The sequence below is a fragment of the Melospiza melodia genome, chromosome 2, assembly GCF_035770615.1.
Source record: "Melospiza melodia melodia isolate bMelMel2 chromosome 2, bMelMel2.pri, whole genome shotgun sequence".
Lineage (NCBI taxonomy): Eukaryota > Metazoa > Chordata > Aves > Passeriformes > Passerellidae > Melospiza > Melospiza melodia.
The window spans coordinates 76,866,892-76,892,075 of NC_086195.1; the positions used below are offsets into that span (position 1 = coordinate 76,866,892).

The 25,184-nt window shown below is 34.4% G+C and overlaps 1 protein-coding gene across 2 annotated transcripts in view; it reads left to right on the plus strand.

Annotated features, from left to right (window-relative positions):
• DYNC2H1 (dynein cytoplasmic 2 heavy chain 1) overlaps nucleotides 1-25,184 on the plus strand; it is a 143,166-nt gene that overhangs the window by 70,362 nt on the left and 47,620 nt on the right. For both annotated transcript variants that reach the window (XM_063148920.1, XM_063148921.1), the window contains exons 71-82: nucleotides 715-780; nucleotides 2,809-2,859; nucleotides 4,310-4,387; nucleotides 5,532-5,663; nucleotides 7,032-7,104; nucleotides 9,732-9,892; nucleotides 11,781-11,906; nucleotides 14,913-15,023; nucleotides 16,565-16,720; nucleotides 18,651-18,726; nucleotides 20,183-20,394; nucleotides 22,121-22,225. In XM_063148920.1, coding sequence (XP_063004990.1) covers nucleotides 715-780; nucleotides 2,809-2,859; nucleotides 4,310-4,387; nucleotides 5,532-5,663; nucleotides 7,032-7,104; nucleotides 9,732-9,892; nucleotides 11,781-11,906; nucleotides 14,913-15,023; nucleotides 16,565-16,720; nucleotides 18,651-18,726; nucleotides 20,183-20,394; nucleotides 22,121-22,225 — 1,347 coding nt within the window. The remainder of the gene's footprint in view (nucleotides 1-714; nucleotides 781-2,808; nucleotides 2,860-4,309; nucleotides 4,388-5,531; nucleotides 5,664-7,031; nucleotides 7,105-9,731; nucleotides 9,893-11,780; nucleotides 11,907-14,912; nucleotides 15,024-16,564; nucleotides 16,721-18,650; nucleotides 18,727-20,182; nucleotides 20,395-22,120; nucleotides 22,226-25,184) is intronic.

Here is a 25,184-nt window from a genome sequence, read left to right on the forward strand (position 1 = left end):
ACTAGTGTCTTCATAAACAGTATAGCTTATAGCTTATATGAGTTCATACCCTTTGAAGCATGTTGGAATGAAAAAGAAGGATTTTGTTTGTCTGTGGACGTTATTTATGTGTACATAGGCTTCATGAATGTTGCTAAATGAAGTGGTGCCAAGAAATTTACCTGAGCACTTGAACTGGCCCATCTTCCCTTTTTAATTTGTTTAAATGTTCAAATTTGTTTAAATTTTCAAATTTGTTTGATTTGCTTAAATTTGTTTCAAAGCTGGTTTGGTCTAGGCCACTTATTGTCCTTCTAAACAATTCTTGTTCAAATTTTGGATATTAGATCCTCCAGGGAGCATCTCAATAGGCAGTTATGATATGGATTTGCTTGCAGACCTTGTCTGAGAAGATGGAAAAGTTAAATGGTGTGGTTTGTTTTCAATGTTGTATGATGTTCATGTTTATCAATAAAATGAGAACTACAGTGCCTTGCTAAACTTGATTTTAATTCCTAGTAGGGGCCCCTTTGCTCTCCACTCCACAGCCCACTTTGAGTTAGTTTTTGTCTCTAATTTGCAAAGGGGTGTAGCAATTTTGCATTAGGATATATGTCACTAAGTCATTACTATGGAATTGGAGGTGTTTTTTTAAAGAAATGTTACTCATAAAAAAGAACTGGAAATAGGACTTTTCCTGAGTATATAAATACATTTTTACTGCTTTTATTTCAGGCTGATCAGCTAATGTTTGCTCTACATTTTGTACGAGGAATGCACCCTGAGCTTTTTCAAGAGAATGTAAGTGCTAAAGAAGAAAATCCCCAAGTATTTTACTCAAACTTTATATGAAGAGTAAATAAGTAGATAAAAAGTTTTTGTCAGCAAGTGTAGGACTTAGTTGTGGTTGTCTGTAGTGTAGTCAGATTAATCCTATATAGTCTGCCCTCAGTGAAACAGTATGCCATAATTGACTTAATAGAATTGTTTAAACATGGCTGATTATACTGAGTCAAGACACATTTAATTATCTAAAGTACCTCCATGGAATGGAGAGACAAAACTATGGCTTTCTGTTCTAGAAGCTGGAGATCAGAAGAGACATCAAATGATAGTAGATGTCAGTTCAATAGAGTCCATTATAGAGGTAAACATCAGATAATACATTTGAAGGAAGTAATGAAACTTGATTATATGAAATATGTGAGCTTAAGGTACAAGGTTCAAAACAAGTTGTTTGGAACCCTCCAATGAAGAAGTAGTTTCATTGTAGACATATGGATTGACAAAGCAATGATGTGGCCTCATAAAAATAACTCATTTGTTAGCAGAAATATATCCTGGCTGCTCTTCATTATACAAAGTTTGCTGTTTGATATTTATTATTTTATTTGAGCTTCTGAAAATAAGTTGCTTTATCTTTCTTGAGTTTCTAAAGTCATGAAGGCTGCAACCTGGAAACAGTTTTCTGACTAAATTAAATCCTGGCTTCTGAAGTGTTTGTAAAGTACAGCCCTAAGTGTTGGTTTCTATTGTTAAGCATGCATTTCCATCAGCTATTAGAGCTCTTAGACAGCTTAATCTAGGTTACATATAATGCATATTTCTACTGTATCTGAATACTCAAGAGTGAAAACAGGCAAATAATAGCAATACTTTTTTTACTTCTCTGAAAGGCAAAAGTTATTTTCATTAAATTGTTAAGAGAAAAGTGCTTGTAGAAAATATTTAGTGAAGAAAATGCAGCTGAAGTGGTTATTCTTTTGAAATTATTTCTTCTAAAGCTTTTAATGTGATGAGACTAGGAGTTGCTTAATATGCTGCTAGAGAATTTAGTATTCTAAGACCCTGTCCCAGAAGAATTGAACCTTCTTCACTTAAGTATTTTTTTGCACAGCGATTTGAAATTTATAGTACAACTTCAGCAATATGCCTTAGAATGCCTTGATTCTCAGTAGGGACATTCTCTTTCTGAATCAATATGTATAGATTTTTCTGAGGTAGTTTTATATTCTGTGTATATTGTGCTTCTTCTTTTCTTCATAACAATATTGCACAAACCAAAAAATGCTCCATGCATTTTTGTGTGCACAAGCACTTTCTTTGTAACTGGGAGATGAGCATCAGTTTGTAAATGAAAGAGGGAGCCTTTTCAAGACTCAGTGAGACTGATGGATGCAAAATATTATGCTGGGATTTATATCAATCGACTTTTAAATTTCTGATGTTACTATTCTCTTTAATAAAAAATCTTCATCATAGAATATAGGTATTATTTATGCAAAATTTCAATACTTATGAAGAATTTTTGGTCTGTTTCTTGCCACCTCCAAATACAGGATTATGTGATTTCTAGTGGTTTTAAATACTTGTCTAAACGACTTAAAATTGTCTTTCTGGATACATATATGAAGTCTAAAATTTTTAATCATACATAAATTCAGTCATTCTTTCTATAGTTACCTGTTCTGTGTGGGCTGCTGATGCCCCACCAGGCAGGACGTGTGCCCTTGCCAGCCACATTTGCTGCTTCCTGATAGTCTGTAGATGGGCAGTCTGGATAGGAACTGTGGGTGCTGAGAAAGTGTAGAATTTCCTTTTTGCTTTTTTTTCTTATAAAGCAGTGCAGCCACTTAGCTTGAATTCTGCAAAAGGACTCGCATTCTGGTAGCATCTCCTAGCAAGACATTAAAAAATGTCTTGGAACTCTTTCAGAATCTAGCATTTAATTTGCTTATCTTCCTACTCTGTCTACATGCTACTACATATTAATCTTAGTTCTTAAAGTTGTCTTGTGACTTATTTGAGTTGTTCATTTATTCCACCCAGGAATGGGAGACTTTTACAGGTGTGATCATTGGAGACACCATCAGAAAATCAGTAAGCTACATTTACTTTCATATTTTGAAATAAGGAACACTTTCTTTAATCCTGAAAAGTTAAAGTTTTATTCTTATTATGTTGTTTAATTAATTGTATTCATACATTAAAGAAAAAAGTAACTTTTCGCATAGTAATATAAAGATATAAATTTATTAAAGAATTTTTGAACATGGCAAATAGTTTTTTTAATTTGAATATCTTTTTGCCTTTGTTGTGTATTTTCTTTTTTTTTTTTCTGTGACCAGGATGGCAATTTGAAATTGCATGTTTGAGGACGTTTTCAGCCCTCTTCTGTAACTAAAATCAGTATTTCTGAATCCCTCCTTCTCCCAGAGTCATGTATGTGTTGTACTTTAGGTACATTTTCTCAGGCAGCTGGTAGCTAAAATGATCCTTGAAATCCAGTTTCTCTAGCCATTAGAAGGCTCAACTACAGGCTTTGAATTTCAGTGTGACTGCAGAAGTCCCCCTTCATCTGTCTGGAGTCACTGTAATTCAATTAAATGTCTGTGAACTGAGTGATTGTCAAGTATTTCTTGCTGTAGGCCATTTTCTAGGAATGTGTGATCTGATTGTATAATGGAATTTAATACCAGTCTTACCTCTACGCTATCTAAGGCACAATCCATAGGTTTTGGAAAGATTGTGCTTGTGTGCCCTTCAGCCCAAATGGAATGTATACTGCAGACCCATGTCAAATTTATTCTTACAATCACTTCCAAATTTCCTAGTTTTGTTTCTTAGACTTTGTAACTCATGGCTGAGATACCCTTTCACAAAAAAGCTTCTCTTTTTCTCTGCTGAGCGTTTAAGATTCTCTTGAAGTTTCTCATTCCTTGAGAGATCCAAATGCAGAGACTCCTCAGACTGGTTAATGTGTACTGTAAGATCTTTTAATAACAGATGATGTAGTGAATACAGAAATTCCACTGGAGCTTAAACAGTATTGTTCATCCTTAGAACTTCCTCCATGCCAAACATCTAAAGAGCAGAAAAATAGAGCTGTTGCCAAATTACCAGTGCAGAGATGTTCAGGTGTTTGGCTCTTTGTGTGAAGAACCATCTTCATGATTGTGAATATGTGCAATGGAGTTGTTTTTTGAAGCCAGTTTCTCAGAGTGCCTATGCAGATAGCCAATCATTTGTGTCACTTGTTATTAGTAAAAAATTACTTAGAATTGAGAAGGTTATAAGGATGCTCTAAATGGATAAAGTATTTTCAAGCTCAAGTAGCTGAGCGAGTGTTAATGTGAGCATTATGTCTCGTATTTAAATATTTTGGTAGCTTTTTTGTTATGCCATTTATGAACTTAGCAAAAAACAGCGGAAAGATTGCTGTTGTGAATGTTTTTATTAAAAAACATGTATTTCACAACCTTATTACTGAATATAGTGTTTGATAAAAGATTGTGTAGCTTACATGTGTGATATAACTTGCTTCCATAAGGATTCACAAAGAAGCGCTCGTGACCAGGTTCCCTCTTGGATAGAACAGGACCGAGTCTGGGCAGTAGCATCTTTGAAGGTATACATCATGTGGTCTCTTGAATTTAAATTTAAATAACTTTGGTTTTGGCAGATGGCAATCTGGACATGAATACTCAGATATCTATTTGTCAGAACAAAATATTTTGTTGTTTTAAGCTGTTTATTCTATCTTCCAGGAACCATGGCTTAATATATAGTTGCCTAAAAAAGACCAAATGTTTTTTGGTTTTTATTTTAATCTCATTTTTCTGAGCCTTTTTCGTGAACATTTCTACCCTGTCTGTAATGAATTTCAATGCATGTGAGTGAACTTGTCATCTTACTGATACTAGAAAATACTGCACAATTCTACAATTTTTATAGGCAGGATGATAGAAGAAAATTGCAAACAATATTTAGTTGTGGATTTCACTAGTGTAATGACTTTCACAAATCACTTCATATTGTATTAAAAGCCATAAACTGTTGATTCAGAAATTAATATACTCCTTATCAGATTTCTCAGTGCATCTTCATAGATGTTGTAGAGTTTGTGATTGCTCAGACTGAACTAAAACAAAAACTCTTTCTTGCATTGGTCAATGTTGAAGTCCTGTGATCCTGAAGGGTACTAAAGGAAAATATTAGTCCTGCAATTCTATCTTAGCCTCTTCTCCTCCTGCATGTAGCTCAGACGCAAGGAAAAAACCATTGACTGCTCTTTGGCAAGGATGCCTATTGCTAAACCCAGAGTTCACTATTTAATTTCTCTTTAACCAGAAATCAAGAATAATCACAATAATTTTGTGGCAAGCATAATAGTTAGAGGTTTAAACAAAGAAACAGAACTTGAGTAACTGAGTGAATCAGTAGTATGCACTGATAGCAAGCCATTACTGATACCAGATAGCAGATATTATTAGAGGAAAGGGCTTAAAGGTAAAGCCCAAAATTTAAAATCAAAGAACCTTAAGGTGTAAAACTAAAATTAGAGTGCAAATATAGATTTAGTCTTTCCAGGGAACAGGTAAACAAGTGGTTAATTTTAAAATGTACTCTTTTCTTCCCTAACTCCAAGGATAAAATTGAATTTTGTGATTTGCCAAGTAGTGTTCATAATGATATTTGGAAATAAATTAAAATATACAATGCCCAAATGGCTATTCTTCTTTACAGTTAAATCTACAATATTTGTTTCGTAGCTTTCTCTCCCAGGTCTCTATCAGACACTTTGCTTTGAAGATGAAAGTCTGTGGCGCACTTTTTCTCAGAGCTCTGTATGTGAACAAGACTTTCCGTCTGCTGTTGTACAAAGAATGTCCTTGTTTCAGCAGGTAATCTTTCCATTCATTATATTAATTATGACTTCACCGGGGAAAGTATATTTTACATCCAGGCCTGATTGAATTATAAGCAGTGACAGTATCTACATTGTCCTGCAGTTTAACTTGGTTTCTTTTTGGTTTTTTAATCTAAGAATTCTATATTTTTTTACAATAGTGCATATTATTTCTCTGTTATCTGATTCTTTTTAGTGTTGATATATTAGCAACAACTGAGTACACCCTATCAAGTAACAAATTCTTTAGAAATATTCACAGAACTAATTTTATGAATATGTATTAAAATTCTTTCATGGTTGCTACTTGTTATTGTGATATGTGTCAGCTTGTTGAGCATCTTACTTCACTGAATGTGCAAGCTCACACATCGGACACAAAATGCAGTAGCCGCCTCTGCTTCTATAGAATAGAAGAAATGAAAAATGACTTCTGAAAAGCTGGTGCTAAAGAACACACCAAGAATATGAGAAAGGCAAGTTCCTTCCTCAACCCGAAGGTTGTTTTCCTCTGGAAGAGAAAAATATAAACACTTGTGTTTGTGGAAAAAGATGTTGTTACTTACTTTCAAATTATGCTGTGATTTTCTTTTGAAGTTACTTTATATGAAAACATCCAGAGAAATGATGGGGTATTTGACAATGTAGTTCCATGTTGATTGGCTCTTAGCTACTGTCTATTTGGAGTTTTTTGTGGAGGAGGGAAATTTCTGAAATAGCATGGATGCAATTTAGGAACAAACCCTTTTGGAAAGGAATTTTTCTGAGTCATATTTGATCAATGAAATGCTGAAGACCACTTCTTATGTCTGCAGTGTGTTGTCAGAAAATGTCTGCTTTTATACGAAAGTAAATCTGGAATGATCAGTGCATCTTGTTTCTTGTACAGAAAGTATTAAGAGTTTTCTGTTTATGAAATGTATTGAAATTACATTGTTAGATTGATATGCCACTCATAAATTAGTTTGAACTGAAACCAGAAATATTTCTATTCCAAGTAGGACATTGCTGCCTCTATATGTGCACAGAATTTAGATGCTGTTACAAAGCTAAGTGTGCTTTCTGTCATTCTAGCTACCCACATAGCTACTTTTCTTCTAAAATATTGTAGAAAAGTTTGTAGCTTACAAGTAGACATTAGGTGTAGATCTATCTTCTGACTCTGTTAATAGAACAAACTACTTAGAAAAGGACAATTACAGTCAATTATCTTGGAAAGCAATGATCAGATAGCTGTAGATATTCAGAGAAAATAACTTTGTTCTGAAGATAAATTCAAAGAATTCATCCTTCTTATAAGAGTTCTGCATTTTTAATTATCACTATATATAACTCATCTCCTCTGAATATATTTTATTTTAAGGTACTTGTGATCCAGGCTGTCAGACCAGACAGACTACAGAGTGCCATGGCTCTTTTTGCATGTAAAGCCCTAGGTAAGTTAAATTTTCACCAGGGTATTTCTGCACAACAATTAAATAGGATTTTTTGTCCTACGTTCCGCTTTTGTATTATAGTTCTCATGGAATCCCTAAGTTTTAGTGTATGAAAATATACTGTAAATGGTTTGCTGATTTTGTTCTTGTATTCTTATAAGTGCTTTTAAAATGGTTTGGTTTATTCTGCACAGTGATTGAAAATATAATAAAAAGATCTGTCAAAATCTTTTAATTCTTGAACACTGGAGTAATCAAGAAAGGAAGATAACTGGTTTTCTCTAAGTTTTACACTGCAGCACTCTCCTTAAGACTCAGATTTTCCATAAATATTATTTTATGTAATTTACCATTTAAAGACTATTAGGTTTGATATTTTATAAATTGAGTCTTAAAAGATTATTTCATTAATATCAGTCATTTTTGTAGAGCTCTTGGTCTGTAATACTTTTTACTGTCTGTTTAAAAATACACATGATTAGAGTGGTTCAGTGCTACGGTTATCTATTTATTCTAGTCAGTCAATTTCCTCTCTCATACCTATTATATCCAAAGTTTGAAACCAGTATGCCAAATAACCTTTATATTGCAGTACAGCACACAAAACCCTTCCTTCAGTTTTTAGCAGTTTTGAGTGTCTCATCAAGGTAAGCACTGAAAGTTTTAAAAGTCACTTTATCTTACTCCCTTATGCTGTCTGTGGACATTATTTGTTGCTCAAAATTGGCTCCATATCTGTCAGCCAGACTGGGATTTTCAGCATTAAGGTATAGCTTATCTGTCAAACATTATTAGTTGATAGAGAGGGTATGTGGGTCATGGTGACATGGCCCATGCTGACAATGTCCCTGCCTGCTGGACTCAAATGACAAGAGTGATCTACAGTGTGTGTGGCTCAAAAACCAGCAGAGACCTGAATGCAGAGTAAATTTATTTGCTTGTTTACTGTCTTCCAAATCTTAATGTATTACATAAATTACTTGTGTTGGGGCCAGTTCCTTGGAGGAATGCTGCACAAGGGACTGTTTTTGATGAGTGAAGCTACAGCCTCACCAAGGAAGGCAGAATACCATGGACTCCATTTGGGTTTTCAAAACCAGTAAATCATCCACAAATCAGCCACAGATTTTTCATGTGTGTCAGTAAGATTGGCAAAATCCTGACTAGCACTTTCTAACCAATAAAAAACGTCATGCTTGTATGAATATTTTTTCATAGTTTTTTTTCTGCATTGTCTTTTTGAGTGTCCTTGCCCTGAAACAACTTAAGCAAACTGTTTCACCTAGTTCTAAAGGGAGCCATTAAATTTCCAATCTCATTTGGCAGCTTTCCTGTGAGAAAAAATGAATTCCAAAAGAGCTGTATATCCTAAAAGAAAGCCTTTCAATTCTGTTTTATCCAGACCTTTTTTTTCTTTTCTCACCTTTTACCTATATTTTGAAATTTATGGGTGAAGAGAGAGTAAAATAATTTCTTTTGAGGATAATGTTCATAATTTTCTACTAAGGTATTTTGTAACACCTGATGCATGCTTATTTCTTTATTTTACATGCTATACACAAATACACCATTGTAACAGCCTTCCAGTACTTAAAGGGGCCCACAAGAAAGCATGTAGTAACAGAACAAGAGGGAACAACTTCAAACTCAAAGAGAGTAGATTTAGATTAGATATTAGACTGAAATTCTTCCCTGTGAGAGTAGGGAGGCACTGAAACAGATTTCCCAGAGAAGTTGTGGATACCCCATCCCTGTAAGCGTTCAAGGCCAGGATAGACAGGGCTCTGAGCGTCTTGGTCTAGTGGAAAGTGCCCCTGCCTATGGTGGGGGATTGGAACCAGATGATTTTGAGGTCTCAATAGAAACTATTCCATGATTCTATGGTACAAATGATGTGGCGTTGTTCTATGTGCAACATACAATAGCTCAAGTCTGAAAACAGACTGCATCCTCAAGGAAGTGTGTATTGCATCTTTTAGTAGTTGTGGCATAGGTGTCACTGATTTGGGCTCTTCTGTCTTACTCTATGTTCTGCTTTCCTGTTGCACCCGATGCTACATTGGTTAAATGCTGCTCTAAAGATGCATGAAAATATGTCGTCAACACTATTTAATTTATGAATCAGTTATATGTGTATCTTTGGCCTCATGTATAAATACCTTGCCTTTACTAGGTCAACATTGTAGACATTTAAGTTGTATATTAAAACAAAAAATAGATGTAAGTAATCACAGTACCAAGAACTGTGTAAGCCGAATAGTTAAGGCTCTCAAAGCAGTAAAGAGAGAAGTTCTGCATGTGGACATACACACTGCAATGACTTTTGGCAAATAGCATAGCTTCTCACTCCACTCCTCTCCTCTCTTTTTATATGTTTTCCTCAAGACTACACTCTAAATAAAGACTGCAGTTTGTCAAACTGGAAATCGAGAAATATTTTTCTTTTCAGTATGGGGTGCCTAATACCTACCTGCATGTTGTAAGGATATTTTCTTCATTTTCAAACTGGTTTTATGGTGTCTCATGAACAGAACTCTTGACAGCCAGATGAACTCTTAAGTGGATAATGAAGCACTCCATCATGTATAGTCACTTTATTTCCATAATAATTCTAATTCTAATTACAGGAATAAAAGAATTATCTCCATCACCTCTGAATATGAAACGTCTGTATAAAGAGACACTGGAAGTTGAACCCATCTTGATAATAATTTCTCCTGGTGCTGATCCTTCTCAAGAATTACAGGAACTTGCCAGTGTTGAAAGAAATACTGAGTGCTACCATCAGGTCAGTCTTAGATAAGTGTAGTGATTAAAGCCCACAATGTGTAAAACTTTGTAGTAATATCTGTTTTACTTTGTTTTCCAAGAAAGTTAGTAAGTAAAATCATAGTTTGGTGTCTGTGCTGTTTTGTTGTTCCCACCTGTCTTGACACTAACTTCTCATTCCACTGGCAAAATGGACTGGAGAAGGGACACACATTAGTCATGCTCTCAAAAGCAGAATCCAAATAAGAGACATTCCTCCAGTGTGGAGAAGGAAAAAATGAGAGGATGGATGGAAAAGAACAAAAGAGGCTGAGAATTGTTTTACGTGCTGCAGCATCATCTTTCTTGGTGTGGAGTAACTGAAGAAAACAAAACCCACTAAAACCTAGACTTTATAATCTCCTCTGCGTATAGGATTTGCACATTTCTTTCTTCGATAGAAAACACAAATTGCGTCTTCAGTGCTTGTGAATAGTTAGGTATTTCATGAAATTCTGTAAAATATTTTGAGATATTTTACATCCTTGAAGGTTTCCAGGAATCCACTGGACAAAACCCTTAGTTCCTGATTTAATCTTTCATACCTGGCCCTACTTTGAGCAGGAGATTGGACTTGATACCTTCCAGGATCCTTTCCAATTAAAATTATTATATGAATCAAGTGGTTTCCTAATATTCCCAATGCACAGTACCAATATGCTTTATAACTTTCTCAAAAATATTATTTCCTTCTGTCATTTGACATATTAAGGGGAGGGAAGTTGTTATCTAGCTGATAACTGGTTAGCATAGAAATGGAAAATGTCGAGTTTAATGTTGCTTTTAAATAGTCCTTGAAATTGTTCCTTTCCTGGAACATAAACTGGTATAATATATTTTTCCCATCAAACTCTAAATATTTAGATCCTACTGTTATCTTATCTAGCTGTGAACATTGCAGAACGCATATTTCTTACTCTGCCACATCGATTTTCATGTTTATCTCTAAATATCCTTTGGATAAAGTCCAATATGTTGGACTTTCAAAATGCAACATAGTATGGTATTCAGTTAAGGATCAGGACTCAAAGTTAAATCACTTGAAAGTTGTAACACTAATGAGAATATTTTTTGGTTTTTTTCCTACACTTTCTCATGTAATTTGAATAGAACATAAAAGATAGAATTTTCTTCTCTGCTGATAAATTTCTCACATGGGATAATGAAAAGAGTGCTAAATTTGTACCGTCTGCTACTGTATTGCTAGTGACTTTCAGCTGTCTTCTTTTGGCTATTTTCAATTATTTTAAGATATTATGGACAGTTCTACTTAGTCAGAGAATCCTAATACCAGGACAAGACCTTTTGCATTGGCTGAAACATGTTTATTTTCTACTTTTTTGGTTCAGGGTTTTTTGTTGTCTTTATCTTCCAAATAGATTGTAAGGTAGAACTAATGTGGTACTATAAAAAGTGAAGAAAGGAGTATATGTTAAACTATTCATATATCCCAGCAAAATTGAGTATTTCTCTTCAAGTGGAGTACTCCTAACTTCTAGCCAAATGAAACTTAGTTCTCATTTCTCTCTTATATTTGCAGTTTTGCAGTAATGCACTTTAGTCATTGTTATTTAAATTACTTTTTGACTTCCCAGAGAATATAATCACTGTCACCGAGTGATGTATGGCTTTTTCTATTAAAAGACTAGGTAATGTTGTTTGTACAGAAACTGGCTAGATAAGTTGCAAAGAAGAACTTGTTTTCCTTAATCTTTTCCCTACTTTAGTAACCTTTAACATTAGAGAAAATTCTGGTTGTCTTTAGCACTCTTTTAAAGTATGTATTCCTAACTTGAAAGCATGAAATTGTATTTAACTGTTAAATGAGGTATGAGAGATTCTTGATACAACTGTGTCTGTCATTTCAGATTGCCATGGGCCAGGGCCAAGCTGACCTGGCTATTCAAACTTTAAGAGAATGTGCTCAGAATGGAGAATGGCTGTGTTTGAAGAACCTGCATCTCGTTACATCTTGGCTTCCTGTATTGGAGAAGGTGAGGGTGAATAGAGAAGATGATACGGGAAACCAGACAAAATTAGTATGCAACCTTTTAGAAGCATTTCAGGCATTTCTATGGTGATGTTTAAAATTGCAGTTTAAAAATATACTTATGTGGTTTTCTCAGTCGTGAATAAGGTGAACTGCTTCAGATCTAAGCAGCTCCCTTCTTTGTGTGAGTGCTTTAATTTTTGTGCAATGTACAGTATTTCTACCACAGTGAGTGAGCAAATGCTCCAGTTAGGACTTCTGGTATTTTATGGGATACTACCGATGTTTTTTCATGAACCATGAATCTACGTGTGCTTGAATTGAAATTTTCCCCCCTTAGTTCTAGGACTTTCTTTTTAGTAGGTTTTTTTTTTTTTTTGAAGTGTAGACTCAGGCTGAGTCACTAGGAGGTTTTTGCTAATTTGAAATTAAAATGTCTCATATTTTATAGAAACATGCACTTTTGGCATATAAAATCACTAACTTACTAATTAAAATTGATTTTACATGATATACTTTTCATGAACATCACCATGAAATCCTCAAAAGAAATTCAGAAGAAAATCATGGAATTCCTTCAACAGTTACTACAGTCTTAATTTTCCAGTTTTCAATTATTTTTATAAAGCATAGTCCATGGACATCAGCTTGGAGTCTGTCATTGTCTCACAGTAACCATGTGGCACGTACCTTCAGCATTCCGATAATCCATTCTGAAAAAACGGACAGGCAAAGCAAGATAACACTGATATGTTTGTCATGTAGTCTGAACAAGGCAGTCAACAGTAATGAAATGTTTGTAAGCTCCTTACTGAATACAAAATTTCAGATCTTGTAAGTATTAAAATATGGATATATGTGTCAGGAGGGTCTTATTCTTTCCACATGAACGTAATACTGAATGTGTTAAACTTCTTGCTGAGCTTAATATATACTAAGATCTGCTGATGTTTGAGTCTGCACATCCCCTTGCCTGTTTTGCATACCATTAGCAAGTGTGAGGCTATGTAATTCTTACATTTGAACATCCTCTCCAGGGACTGCTGCATATTCATGAGTCAGTTCCATCCAGGTACAGAAATTCAGTTCTCACAGTCTTTGAATGTGGACCCAAGTGTACCACAGCGAGGTAGATTGAAAATGGCCTAATTGAGTTACTCAAAGAGTTACTTTCAGCATTAAAATTCCAGTTGGAGCCAGTCATCAGCATTGTGCTCTAGGCATTGATACTGTGACCAACATTGTTTAACATCCTAATTAATGAGGTGAATAATGGAACAAAGTGCATCCTCAGCTAGCAGAGATGATAAAAAAACTGAGGGAAATGATTGATGTAACAGATGAGTGTACTTTCCTTCAAAAGGACCTTGATAGACTGGAGAAGTAGGCTGACAAGAACCTTGTGAAGGTCAGCAAAGGGAAATGGCAAGTGCTTCCCATGAGAAGGAGTAACTCCAGCCACCCAAACAGTGTGGGGACAAACTGTCTGAAAAACAGCTTGGTAGAAAAGGTCTGAGAGTCCTGGTGGGTAAGAAGGGGACCATGAGCCAGCAAAATGACTTTGCAGCAAAGACTACTGGCATCCTGGGCTGTTTTAGATAATGTTGTCAGCAGGTGGAGGGAGGTCGTCCTTCCCCTCAGCACTGGTGAGACACTCCTGGAGTTCTGTGTCCCCTACTGGGCTGGCCAGTGCAAGACAGACATGGACATACTGGAACTAGTTCCGTAAAAGGCTGCAAAGGTCCTGAAGGAACTGGAGCATGTATCATACAAAGAGAAACTGAGAGAACTGGGACTGTTCAGCCTGGGAAAGAGAAGCCTCAGAGGGGATCTTAGAATTTTTTGTATTGGCTGATGGGAAAGAATAAAGGAGACTGAATCAGACCCTTTTCAGTGGTATCCCATGACAGGACAAGAGACCATGGGCATAAACTAAAATACAGGAAATACTATTTAAATATATGATAAAGCTTACTTTAGTGTGAGGGTGGTCAAACACTGGAACAAGTTGCCTAGAGAAGCTACCAAGTCTCCATCTTTGGAGATTCTGAAAACCTGACTGGCTACAGGTTTGGGCAACTTGTATCTGGCTCTGCTCTGAGCATGGAGTTGGACTAGGCAGCCTCTGGTAGTTTCTTCCAAGCTTCACAATTCCATTATACTGTGTACCACTTATAGTTGTCATTTTACTTAAGTAGCTGAACAAGTAACAGTTTTTCAGATTATTTTCTTTACTAAAAACACTGAAAACAAAATGATAATAATTATGGTCTAGAGATTATCAGAATGAATGGCTTGTAAGAAAGTCTTTCAAGAGGTTTCTGAGCTAAATTTCTTCCAATACACATACACAAAACTCTTGACTTTGTTCTGAAACCACTTGTCAGGCAACTTTGGTGTCTGATGACGAATGTGTGGGTTTCAACTGAGCCTAAAGCACCAGCAGTGTGTTTCCATATATTCAATAATTATGTATTTTTGTGAAGCCTTTATATTTGAAATAACTTTTGACAGTATTTCTCTTAGAACTCAGTTTTCCAATCTTCAGTTTTCTGTGAATCATGATACATGAAGGATTCATACAACAAATACTTGAAGAAAAAGAAATTAATATAGCTATACTGGTGTTGAAAGTCATTGAGATCTGTTGTTGATATGCAGCCCACATTGCAAGCCTTCATCATTTTTGATGTAGCCTTCTGGTGTTATTGTACTTAAAAGAAGTAAAGAACTGCTCTATATTTTTATGTACTGAATTTAGTATCTAAGAGTAAGGTGCAAATATTTTGACACAGCTAGGATGAACTTCAGATTTGAGCAGAGCAATGATATAGAATGTGTGGAGGCAACACATCTTGAACTATAACTTTATGTGTATAAGCAACTGTCGATTTTTTAAATAAACCTAACTTTCTAATCCAGGATATTATACTTTTGTAAATACTGTTCTATGTATAAAAACCCCCAATCATCTCAAAGCCTATTTCAATATATAACATCTCTTTAATAGGAACTGAATACATTACATCCTCAACCAAACTTTCGTCTTTGGCTTACTACAGAAGTTCATCCAAAGTTTACTCCAATTTTGCTTCAATCAAGCCTGAAAATAACTTATGAAGTAAGATCTGTCTGAAAAGCTTTTATTAGATTCTTACATTGAATGCACCTTGATGTATAACAAGTTATATGTTTAGATAGTATAAATGGTTTTACCTTATACTTCAATTACATGCAATACAAAAAATATGGGTTTACCTTGAAATATTATTTTTTCCTAGATGCTTTTTCAAATGAAAGTATGAATCGAAAATAAGTTTACATCGGAGAGCTAGTTGTTCTGTTTTGTGCTCCAGATTATTTTGTGCATTTAGTCACTTTTTCTTAAAAATCTACTCAAGTGTTGTTACATAGATGGAAAACAAGGAATTTCTCCTTGATGAATAGCCTCATCTGAAGATTACAGAATCCCAGTTTCTTTTCCTTATTTTCCTTTTTGGCCTTAGAGCTTTATATTCATTGGACTCTTTCAACAAAAACTGACTCTCCTTCCATACAGCACAACATACAGTTAAAAGCCTTTTCTCAAAATTGAGAGCTTTGCATTTGAAATGGCTCCACTTAAGGGATAACTGGGACTAAATGGAAAGTAGTCTAATCATGAATGCACTTAAGCAGTGATGTCCAAAATGGAAATCATTAGTAGGAGTGCTTCTAAGTCTTCCATTGATAATGGAGTCTGGAGATTTTGCCTGCAGCTAATCCAGGAAACTTTGACCTTTAAGAGTCCAATGTTGCTGATTTTATAGAAGCTGAAATAGTTATACTTTTACATTGACTGCAGGTATTTTAAAGTTTTTGCAGTCCCTTCTTGCTTATATTGAGGTCTTCAATGTATAGAAACCGCAATACTGTGTTACTCATTCCACTATCTTTGGAATAATTGGAACTTTGCACATATGTAATATTCTAAATAATTTTTTTCCCTTTCCAATTGTAGTTAATGTTTTGTTACCACATGATAGGCAATGACTTTGCAAATGGTATTTGATTGTTATATGGTTGTAGTATGTTCTAATGTATGTAGAATGTTACCAATGAAGATACAAATATTAAAAAAAAGTCAATTTATTACAATATTTTGCAATTATTTGTCAGAAGCAACAATGGTAGTAATTTATGGAAACCCTAAAAGCCATTTTTCAAAAGAAAGAAAGAACAACAAATATTTTCAGAGATACAAAATTGTAGTTTCAATATCTTTAAAATTTATGTTTGTCTGCAGATTTGTAAATAATTTGAGAATGGCTGAGTGTTCAGTTGTTTTTACTTTTAAGCACTTTGATTTTGGCTACTGCCTACACCTTAAATGCAGTTATTTCTAGTGCTTGTGAACATTACCTACCACTAAGTTATTTTAGTGTAGTACAGTCCTATAAGTTGGTTCTGGTTACCATTTCCTTCAGTATGTCTATTTTCACTATAGAATCATTCTGGTTTTAGGCCATTTATTACAAACTTTTTTTTTTCTTGTTAAATTTTATTTTATTAAGTACTGTTTGTCATTTAATTAAGTTACAAATTCCAGTTTATAATCTAAGAAAATAGCACATAAAAATACCAGGTGTTCTGTCTTGAACAGTGTTTTTCCTTCCAATGCAGGCACCTCCAGGCCTCAAAAAAAATCTCTTGCGAACTTATGAATCCTGGACACCAGAACAAATCAACAAAAAGGGAAATTTGTCTAGAGCGCATTCTCTCTTCTGTTTAGCATGGTTTCATGCTGTATGCCAAGAAAGAAGAAATTATATCCCTCAGGTAGTAATTTATTTGCTATATTGTAAAAAATTTGCCCTATTTATTAGCTTTTATACTTAAAAGTATTTTTCATCACGTATATTTTGGGTCATATTCAGAAATGAGAAAAACTTCTATATTTCTGCTGCCTTTATTGTCTCTGAATTCATTGCAAAATAAGATCCTGATAACCTCAGTTCTTGTCCCTCTGAAAATTGCTTCTGCCTCCATGGGGTTATTTTGTGATTCGTGGCCTAAGTGATACTGCTACAGAAGTGTGGAAAAAATTCTGTGAATCCTGTTTGCCTGGGACAGGCAAAAATATTATGGAAACACAGTTGAATGAAAAGAGACACTGGAGGGAAGGAAGAGATGACATTGTCTACAATTTCTTCATACAAACTCCTTCAAGGAGAAGGAAGAACAAGGGAAATGATTAATTTCTTGCAAGGATTATAACGATTTTCAGAGATGCATTTTTACCTTAGCTAAATTTTTGATTAAAGTGAACATTTTTTCTGGCTGCAAGATGCTTAAATTAAGCAGACCAAAATAAACACCAAACAGCAAACTACTTTATGTCTTGTTTGTTTTCTTCTGTATAGACTAGATACGAAATTACTTTGTCATCTGAAGGATTTGATCTGGCATGTTTGAGAGTTTTTTGCTGGTTTTGACTTTGTGATTTTTTTAAGGTTGGTTGCCTGTCACAACCAAAAAGGCTTTTGAATATGATGTTCAAGAAGTACAGTAGGTGAAAATAATTGAAGTGGTAAACGGAATGAATTTTCCTTTGTTCTTGTTCAAAATCATGTTCATTTGGCACCAGTTTTTCAAGTAACACAAGATAGGATTGGTGCTCTCTTTAATTCAGCTGCACAAATGTGTATACAGTGATGAGTTTTTATTTCACAATTATTTTGTATTAACATTGATGGACAGTAGCTAATCTCAGGTAGAAGCTCTTGCATTTTATAATGAATTTGAGTTGTTTTGGGTTCATGTACAGATCTGTCTTAAAACCACAACATAGTACTGTTAGGCACATCTTTCCAGAGTATGACCTTCAGGGTGGCTGGCTGATAGTTTGTTGTGACCTGGGCAGCAGCTGCAGGCTTCACCTCAGGCTGTATTCATCTCACTGGACCGTGCGCATGTGGCTGACACATTTGCATTTCTCATCATGAATCATGTGCACTGCACTTGCTATGCTATCATCCATATGCAAAGTACACTGTAAAAGGATAGAGCAACAGGATATACCACTGAAACTTAGATTTCCTAAATGATTTCTCATTTGTCAGTATTTATTTACACTGAAAACTTTTTGTGAGAATTACATACACAGTATGCGTTCCTGCTACATAAAAACTAATGCCCCAAGAACAAAAAAGGAGGTACAAACTGCAAATGATTGAAATATATATGGTGGTCAGCATTCTTATGGAAATAGTAGCAGTAATTAATAATTTTTTTTGTCAGACAATAAGTGACATGAATTAAGGAGTAAGGTGAAGGGAGTATTTTAAAGACTGTATTTGAAGAATCAGTTCTATTAATGAAAATCCTGTCTGTATATTGAAATACAAAAAGTCCCTCAGAAATAAAATATTGTAATTCAATGCATGATCTAGTCTCAGATGTCAGCAAGTTTTAGTTGAAGTAAATATTGACGAGAAATAAAATAACCTTAAGTTTATATTTTCCATACTCAATGGATTCTGAGTTTTGTAAGTATATAAAATAAATGCACTGTTACAACTGAATTTTTTTATACTACTGCTATTTTATCTTTCAAAAAATACACTTTAGAGGACACAGGTTGTTTCTTTTTTTTTCCTCAAGTATTATACTGCATTCAGTGACTACATGCTACTGGTATTTTACTTCATTATCATCTGTGATTAAATTATCACTTTATTTAAATTCTTTGGGTTTCTTTTTATGATAGGGTTGGACCAAGTTTTATGAATTTTCTTTGTCTGATCTCCGTGCTGGTTTTGACATTATTGATGGACTCTTTGAGGGTAAGTCACTTCTTAAGGAAAGTCCCATTAGTAGGGATGTTGCATGAGGAGCTTTATCTTTCTATAACACTCATATAAAAGTGGAGATGCTGTAGAGCTCATCATCAGTAAGCAAAACTAGTAAAACAGAGTGAATCATAAATCCATTTTTTGGGTGATTGGGCAAACCAATAATTCTTGGTGCCCAGGGAGTATGCTGCTCAGCTTCTTGAGTCCAGAGGAAGAAATAGGAAATACAGGGCTGCCTGTAAGATGAAATCTTGTGTGTCTATTCCTTCTCAGTGTGAGTTCACCTAAATATTTAAAAAATGAATTGACTGTGAATTGAATATAAAAGAGTTCTTCATATTGAAACTCACTATTAGGTAGATCTCAATTAATTGTTCTGATAACCAGTGTAGGAATTTCTAATATCAGTTAATATGGTAAAGGCATTTTTTTTAACTCCTTGCATTTTAAATTTAGGGACTGATATGTAGAGATAATTTATGATTGTTGACTTAGATGGGATTTGTGGATGGTTAGTACTTCTAAAATCAGACTTTAGTTGTGCAGACTTGAACCACACAGAGAGGTAAGGAGGTGGAATCATTAACTGTCAATGACAATCATTAATTATGACTGTGAAAATATGTTTTCTTATGAGGGAATGACTGAGGCATTAGGAAACAACAGTTACCACCAGTAAACCCCACTTACAGTAATTGCCACTTCCCCCTTTCAAGGACTTTAGGGACTACCTTTCTGATCAAGCTTTCACCTGCTCATGAAAGCTGTAGGATACAAGTAGATCATTGTGCCACATAGTTATTTTGGGCAACAATGATAGAATGGAGGAAAAATCACTTCTTTGAACTTATGGGATATGTCTGGGTCAGAGTAATCTAATGCAACATCAACCTGACCAGGAAATTATTATTAACACGCTTTAATTTATTTGCTACGTTGTGTGATTCATAATGATTTGCAAAGTATCTATCGTGGACCTCTTTGTGTTTGAAAGATGACATTTCCAGGAATCTTACCTATTTGGAGCATGATCTGCTTTTGGTTTAATCATTCACCTTATTTTATGAAATCAGATGATACTGTGGTAGAAAATAGTGTATAAAATTTTATTTATGACAAAGAAACACAAAATTAAAATTTTAATAGCATAATTTCTGAAATGCATATAACCACTTAGTTCAAAAAGCACTTCAAGTCTAAAGCAAAATTTCTAGTATTTCATTTGCAACACACTAAGTATTCATTTTTTTAATGTCAAATATTTACAAACTCTTTCAAGTTCCTGCAGCTTTTACTATTTGGTCATATAGAAGAACGATTAAAAAAAATTTAATTATTTGATGTGTTCATCTGTTCTTATTACCCTGAAGAACTGCAGTGACAAGAAGAAATGACAATGCAATGCTATTCAGTGAAACAAAACTAATACTAATTAATTAATTCATAGGTTCCAAAGATTTTCAGTGGGAATTTGTTCATGGCTTGTTTGAAAATGCAATTTATGGAGGTCGTGTAGATAATTACTTTGATATGAGAGTTCTTCGGTCCTACTTGGAGCAGCTTTTCAATTCACGAATCATTGGCAGTTTAAATACCAGAGGCAAGAAGATGAGTACTTTCCCATGTTCCATCTCTTTACCGAATTCCTGCAGCATTTTGGTACGTACACATCTTCTATCACCTAAAAAATAATTCATTTTCAAGAATTATTCTTGAAATATTTCCACAAAGAAAACCCAAGTTACAATCCAAAGGATACCTCTGTTTCTTCAGAAAAGTATCTCTTTTGTGTGGAGCATTAAGTCTGTCTGTTTACTCTTCTTTTTTATGGGATCTGATTGGACTGTGGTGCAGAGCCTAGCTATGAAGAGTTGTGTAAAATAAATTGGGTTAATTTATGACAAAGATATAATTATGTTTTATATAATTAGTATATTAACATAAAAGTGTTTTTTTAAACACTGCTAAATATTCCTACAACTTCTGGATGAAACAGGAAAATCTGAATAATACCTTCTTGCTTCCAAAATGTATCAACGTTCTGAAATCTGTTGAGAGGCCATGGAGGGTATATGACATTTTATTTGGTGATAAATATGGATTCTGATTCTCCTTCAGTATTTCTCTAGTGTAAAAGAGAAGGAATTCAACAGTCTAAACAACTGATGTCCCCCTGTCCTTTCACAATATAATTTTTTTTGTTACTGCGATTAAGATTCACTTGCATTCTAATGGAGGACTCCAGACTAGACCTCTAATATGAACAAATATAAATTGTATTATCTCAGTTAAAGTAAAGTGCTATGATTTGACATTCTTTACCTGGATTCTGACTGCTTAGATTTGGTTTGGATTTTTTTTTTATTACTTTATTATGACCATTATTTTTTATTTTCTGTAGATGTGCTGAGTTAATATCATAAAAACAGAAGGGATAAACAAACCAGGCTGGTCTCTGTTCTTGTAGATAATATGGTCAAGTAGATGAATCTTTTTTTCTAGCCTGCACAGCATTTAATATCTCTTGATATCTTATATGATTGTGTATGTAAGAATTTATGGTTTTGTCTCTTCAAGTAGTATTTCCTCAAGTAGTATTATCCTCAGTTTGGTGTAGAGTTATGCTACTGTTGTTACTTCTGAAGTGGGATTCCATGTTAAAGTGAATTGTGCATATCCAGCATGTGCTCCTGCAGGCAAAGACAAAATGCACATGGCACATAAGCAACAGGGTGTAGCCAGACTTGCAGATTGTAAACATTTTTGCCCTTAAATCACAATAAAAGAGATGTGCAACACTATTAGTCTACCACTAAGGCTCTGTTTGTTTTGTGCAGGAGAGCATCACTAGTGACTTACACTGTAACCACTACTGATGCTATTCTGCATCTCCAATGATTATTCAAGCCTATTTTTATCTAAACTATTTCACTTTCTTTGAGTGAATATTTTTGTAGATTTAAATAGAAGTGAGTGTTCTTAATTTTATAAATATGTGTTATACTCTTATTAGAATTCCAAATGCCAAAGTATTTTTTTCTGTATTGTCATTAATCTTACCTTTAAGTTTTCAACAGAAATATTTTACCTACTTTTCAGGAATGGTCTTGGCATATTTTTGTTTTCATTTGATATCATCACTGTAATCAGAATTGCTTTTTGGTCTTTTAGGGTGGAAATGTTACATAAAAAGAGATAGTTTCTGATACATAAAATTAAGAATTGTATAAATAGGATTATCGTAATGTGTCATGTCTTATGTACTTATTTTAATCTTTGTGTTGTGCTCTGCTCTTAATGAAATTCTTTTCAGCATATGCTGTTAATTTTCATGAGTGGAATAAAAAGTTTCCGCTGTTCTGTCTATTCTTTTCTTCTTATGCAGGATTATCGTCATATTATTGAAAGCCTCCCAGAGGATGATAAACCTGACTTTTTTGGCCTGCCAGCTAATATTGCTCGTTCATCACAGCGTATCATCAGTTCCCAGGTAAAGTTACCATTTTTCATTGACTTCTGAATCCTTTCTGCAGCCATTGTAAGATGAAGAACCCAACCACCTGTTCATAAATGCTGTTTCCATAAGAAAGTCAGAGTAAATTGGTGTATTTTTAATTATTTTGATTTTTAGCTGTATAATATTTTAATGTAATAACATATAATCTTTAGTTACAAGAGTATTCATTTAGAACTTAAATAAACAGATAATTATTGAGAAAGTTTCCAATAATATAATTCAGTTCACATTGAAGAGTGGTACGATAGTTTTGCACATGGAATATGGGTAAGATTTTATGCTTTTGCTGAAAAAGAAATTCTGAAGAATTTTTCCAGAAGTTCCAGAGTTCTTCCAATGAGTCAAAAAATTCAATTCCAAATAGAAATATGATTTTTAAGTGAAGTCTGGATGAGAGCATACAATTACTGTATAGGTGCAGTTAAACAGTACAAATATTTTAAATACTCTTTAGCATAGTTTATTTGACTGGTAAATTAGTTGTGTCAGATAATGTGAAAGTTGATGGATTTGAGACTCATAAATCAGAACTGTGAAGTGAGCTGGTCTATATATCAAGGTTCTCTGTATTTGTCTGCCCAGCCCTGGTGTGATGTCTTATGTACAGACAAATTATGGAGGGGAAAAAATAAAATTATAGAATCACAGGTTGGAAGAATCTTCAGTGTTCATCTGGCCCAACCATTCTTGGCAAAATCAGTTGAAAGTTCCCTATAGCTGGAGTTTCCTATGAATTCAAGACTAATAATTGCAGTTTTAAAAAAAAGTATCTAATTGTTTGCTCGCAGTCACTTAAAAAGGGCTCCAAGCAGAAATGTCCTATTGGTAAGACCTCTGATCGACTGAAAAAAAAAAAGCCTTTGAGTATTGCATTTATTGCCAATCAAATACAGTACTTGTAAATTTGTTTAAATATTTCTTCTGACTTAAATCCATAGCTGTATTGTCAAACTATTTTCTTTAGAACATGCAAACATAAAGACATGTAAAGACAAATCAGTAGGATGAAGGTGCATAATATAATAGGATGAACTGAATAACTTGTCTAATACAAAGCTAATGCATGCTCCAAGATTAAATGTATCTCTCTTTGATTTTGTCTTAAAATCATTTACATAAACATCCATTTAGATGCTTTTGTTTCTCTCAGATTCACTGTAGACTGCTGATTATTTTCATTATTTCAGCTGGGCTTGCATAGCTTGTTAAAATCTGCCGTTGTTAAAAATGCTAATATTTGAAAATCAGAATGGACTCAGAGTTCCTGTGTGAAGGGAAGTAGATAATGAGTGCATTTACATGTAAACTCACATTCTGCTGAACTGGTCTGCCATAGCATTGATTATAAGCTATAAACTATGGTTTATAATCTTGAAAATGTGAGACTGCTCTAGTTACTGTTCTGTGAGATGATTTTTTTTTTGTCATATGAAATATTTTCTCATCCTTCTGATAGTATTTTGCAGTATTTCTTTAAGTCTTAGGCAATTTAAGTAACAGAAATGTTCCTTTCTTAAACTGTGCTTCTTCCTCACTGTGAATTCTATTCCCTTTCCATTTCTGACAGTATGGCAGCTGTTTTAGATCCATAGGTGATGCCATGGTTCACAACTGGAAATTCAGTGGTTGTTTTCTAACAGGAGTGTTTCTCAGAAATCCATTACCAAGCTAAAGGTAATGGACAAGGGTAGTCAGAAACAAGTTGATACCAGCTCAGCTGCCATGTCTCTAGCTTTAGAAAGGTGAAATGTAGTATCATGTCCACTACTTCACTGATTCTCTAGACTTTCTATGAATATTATTAATTTTTCATGCCTAGAAGCGATAGCTGCTGTTGCTGCAGCAAAACACTTTAGTAGAAATAGGCTGCAGCACAGTGCAGCATTTTGAAGTCATGCAGGTATCTCTTCTGTAACCTGTGCATTACCAGTGTTTGGGCAAAGCCAAAACATCAATAAAAAGAAAGGGTATTTTTTTAGAAATTTTGCAAGTGTTGTTGTGTTACTATATTCACAGCTTCTTATCAGCAGAGAACTTTTCTAATTTAAAAGCTGAATATTGCTACCAGTATTATTTTTACACTGGCAATTACTAATTGATTTATTAGAAATTATGTCTTCCAGTATTCTGTAGTGCAATTCTGAGAGTCTTAATACTGAATTCATACAGGTAAAAAAATTTTGTTTAAAAAGGCATGATCTTAGAAGCATGACTTAGTGTTTTTTTCTGAATGACGTGCTAAGTGGATGAAGATGGTAAAGTTTTAGAGCCTGGATTTCCAGAGTTCACTGTGTCTCTTTGTTTCTGCCTCACCTGATGTTAGAATAAGCCTTTGACACATCTCATATGTTGAATATGGTAATGAATAATCTCACATCCCTTGCTATGTTCTCCTTGCAGAACAGTGCATTAAAATAAAAAAAATCTCCACTGCCAGTGCAGCTGCAGGAGTCAGTACACCTCATCCTACCTGTTGTACACCAGTAGAGAGTTTCTGTACTGCAGCTCAGTTTCCTCATTCTCAGCAACAGTCATCACCACTTAGTTACAATCATGCTCCTTCCTCCTGACCTGATAAACCCTGTATTTTGCCTGCATATTGGCCTGTATTCAGGCGGTCCAGCTCCCAGTCTAATCATAACCAATGATTAGACCAATCAAAATATATGCAGCTTTGCTTTAGGCTTCCTGTGCAATGAGAAGAGTGTGCAATTTAGACACTTGCAAAGTGGGCTTTTGGTGCCAGTGGACTCATCTCTTACTCTTAGTTCTGTGCTTTTATGAATTTTTATCAATAAATCTCATCCTTCATTGTAATTGTAATAGAACTATACATGTGTCATCATCAAAATAAAATTTATCCTATGTGATAAATGGAATTTTGACAGATTGAAACAGACAGACCTGCATATGTATTTTTAAACCTCGGAAA